Here is a 2,252-nt window from a genome sequence, read left to right on the forward strand (position 1 = left end):
TATATACACACACATAAATATATATATATATATACACGGTGATGTTTGATGATGAAAGAACTTAAGTAAGACGGGGGAGGAAAGGGGAGAAACAAACAAATAATAAGAAAACAACAACAACAACAGCAACAAAAAAGAAAAGAAAGGTGTCACAATCTGCTTCCATTTTGTACTTAAAAGCGGAATGACTGTTTCTTTGTTCTTCCTTCTTTTTTTTTCCTTTTTTCAAGTGAACCAAAGCACAGACGCTCATAAATTATATTCCCATGCCTCTTCCCTTTTTCCTCCATTACTCGCAATTTACTTCGCACATCAAATCGCCGATACTTCCCCCTCCCTTTTTTTTAAATCCGGCTCTCTTTTTTTTAAAAAAAAATGAAGAGAAACATATGAGGTATATAACTTTTTAATTATAATAATAATAACAGTAACATAACAGCAATAACAACAAATGAGTCGTAAAACAGCTGCGAAGGAATGAAATGAAATGATGAGTAAGCCGAGCGGTCTCAAAGGAAACAATACGAAACTGAGCAACCACACAGAACACACGTCAAAAAAACGAACCAAAAGGAAATTATAAAAAAAGAGAGGGAGAGAGAGAGAGAGAGCGGGAACCAAACACATATGCCCACAAATAAAAATCCAGCAAAAAGAAAAAAAACGGCCGAAAAGAAAAAAAAGAAAAGAAGAACATGAAACTTTAAAAGGGGAAAATAGAGCAATCAACACACACATAAATATGTATATTTCTTTCAATATCCGTATATAAGACGTGACAAATGCTCGAGAGTAATGATCTCACATCCCAGAACCACAATGACACCAAATAGTAATCAGAAAACGTCACCACCACCTCCATAAGGAGAAAGACACCAATACAATGTCATCAAACAAGTACAAATATAAAAACAACTCTGAAAGAATGAATATTACTTTTCTTTTTTAAAAAAAGAAAAAAGAAAAAGGAACAAGGAACAAGGAACAAGAGGTTTTATTGCTCCCATTACGCGGAATTCAACTCCTCCCGCAGCATTTCACGACCCACAGGAGTGTACAAACTCAAATCCACGAGGAAGCGTTGTGCTAACGATATATCCACATCATTTCCCGTAAAGCGTGCACTGACTTCCTTGCAATTGTCCGGGACGGAAAATACCGATGGATGCGGTTCCGCGGGGACAAAATTATAAAAGTCCAACGTGACAGTTGTGTCCTGCATGAGGCGCTCAAGTTTGTCTTCGTATGGCCCTTCAGGGACTGCCACTTCATCAAAGAAAAGACCTCCAAAATACCGCCAGTTCGGAAGCGTCATGGGGCTTCCCGTCAATTCCTTCAATGCAGTCTGCCGCCGTCGTATTTGTACCCGCCATGGCACGGCATGAAATGTACCATTGCGAATAAAATAATCCACCTCCTGCAATGGGCCCACACCACTTCGGCTATACCCCGTGTAGCGCCAAACCTTCACACCACGGACGAGACTTGACTCCGCGTGCCTAACAAACTCATCCGGAACTCCAAACCCCGTAAGGCCGCGGTTTAACGCAAACGAGCGACAAGAAATTCTCTCTTCACCTCCCCTACCACTTTTCTTTTCGCTACTATTGTTATTATTGTTGTTATTATTATTGTTGTTATTGTTGTTGCCGCTGGCGGTGGTGGTGGTGATGGGCTCGATGCTTTCGAACACGAAACCGCGTCCCAGTTTACCATCTGCAACAAACGAGTACTGAAATCCCATAAAAAAGTTATCGACGCGCAACCTCTTGGATTCATTGGAGGCGTAAATGTTTCCACTCTGTGCTACGGGTGGGGAAGAAATGAAAGGAATTGTGGTACCGGTAGTGACGTAAAAGCTGGGAGGAAATGGCAACAACACGGCTGCAACCGAATCCAAACACGCAGCCAGCAGAAACACATTTGCTACGAGCATAGCGGCTGGTATCATGAGGTGATAACCTTTTATGTCTTTCACTATATAAAACCTTGGGGTGTGGCAAAACCGAAGGGGGAGGGAGAAAAAAGAAAAAAAAACACACACAAATAACAGAAAATGAATCAAATAAAACGAGTTAAAAGACAGACAAAAGTCTCCATAAAATAAAAAGCGGCCTTGTGACCGTCACTTACCCCATGGAATTTAACAATAAATGCGTTATGCGAAGAGAATACGGAATAAAAATGTTGGCCGGGCGTGGCTGCGGGGAACCACACGTATAAATATGAACAGATCTATATATATATATATA

The 2,252-nt window shown here is 40.7% G+C and overlaps 2 protein-coding genes across 2 annotated transcripts; both read right to left on the minus strand.

Moving 5' to 3' along the window:
* Positions 1–312: 312 nt before the first annotated feature.
* Positions 313–738, minus strand: TEOVI_000194400 (uncharacterized protein; the record flags this gene model as incomplete). Its single annotated transcript, XM_067225097.1, has 1 exon — positions 313–738. The coding sequence occupies one exon, from the start codon at positions 736–738 to the stop codon at positions 313–315; it is 426 nt and encodes a 141-aa protein (XP_067081198.1).
* Positions 739–1,006: 268 nt separating this feature from the next.
* Positions 1,007–1,951, minus strand: TEOVI_000194500 (uncharacterized protein; the record flags this gene model as incomplete). Its single annotated transcript, XM_067225098.1, has 1 exon — positions 1,007–1,951. One exon carries the CDS (start codon positions 1,949–1,951, stop codon positions 1,007–1,009), a length of 945 nt encoding a protein of 314 aa, XP_067081199.1.
* Between the last annotated feature and the right edge of the window lie 301 nt (positions 1,952–2,252).

This window comes from Trypanosoma equiperdum (assembly GCF_001457755.1).
Source record: "Trypanosoma equiperdum strain OVI genome assembly, contig: ctg_455, whole genome shotgun sequence".
Lineage (NCBI taxonomy): Eukaryota > Euglenozoa > Kinetoplastea > Trypanosomatida > Trypanosomatidae > Trypanosoma > Trypanosoma equiperdum.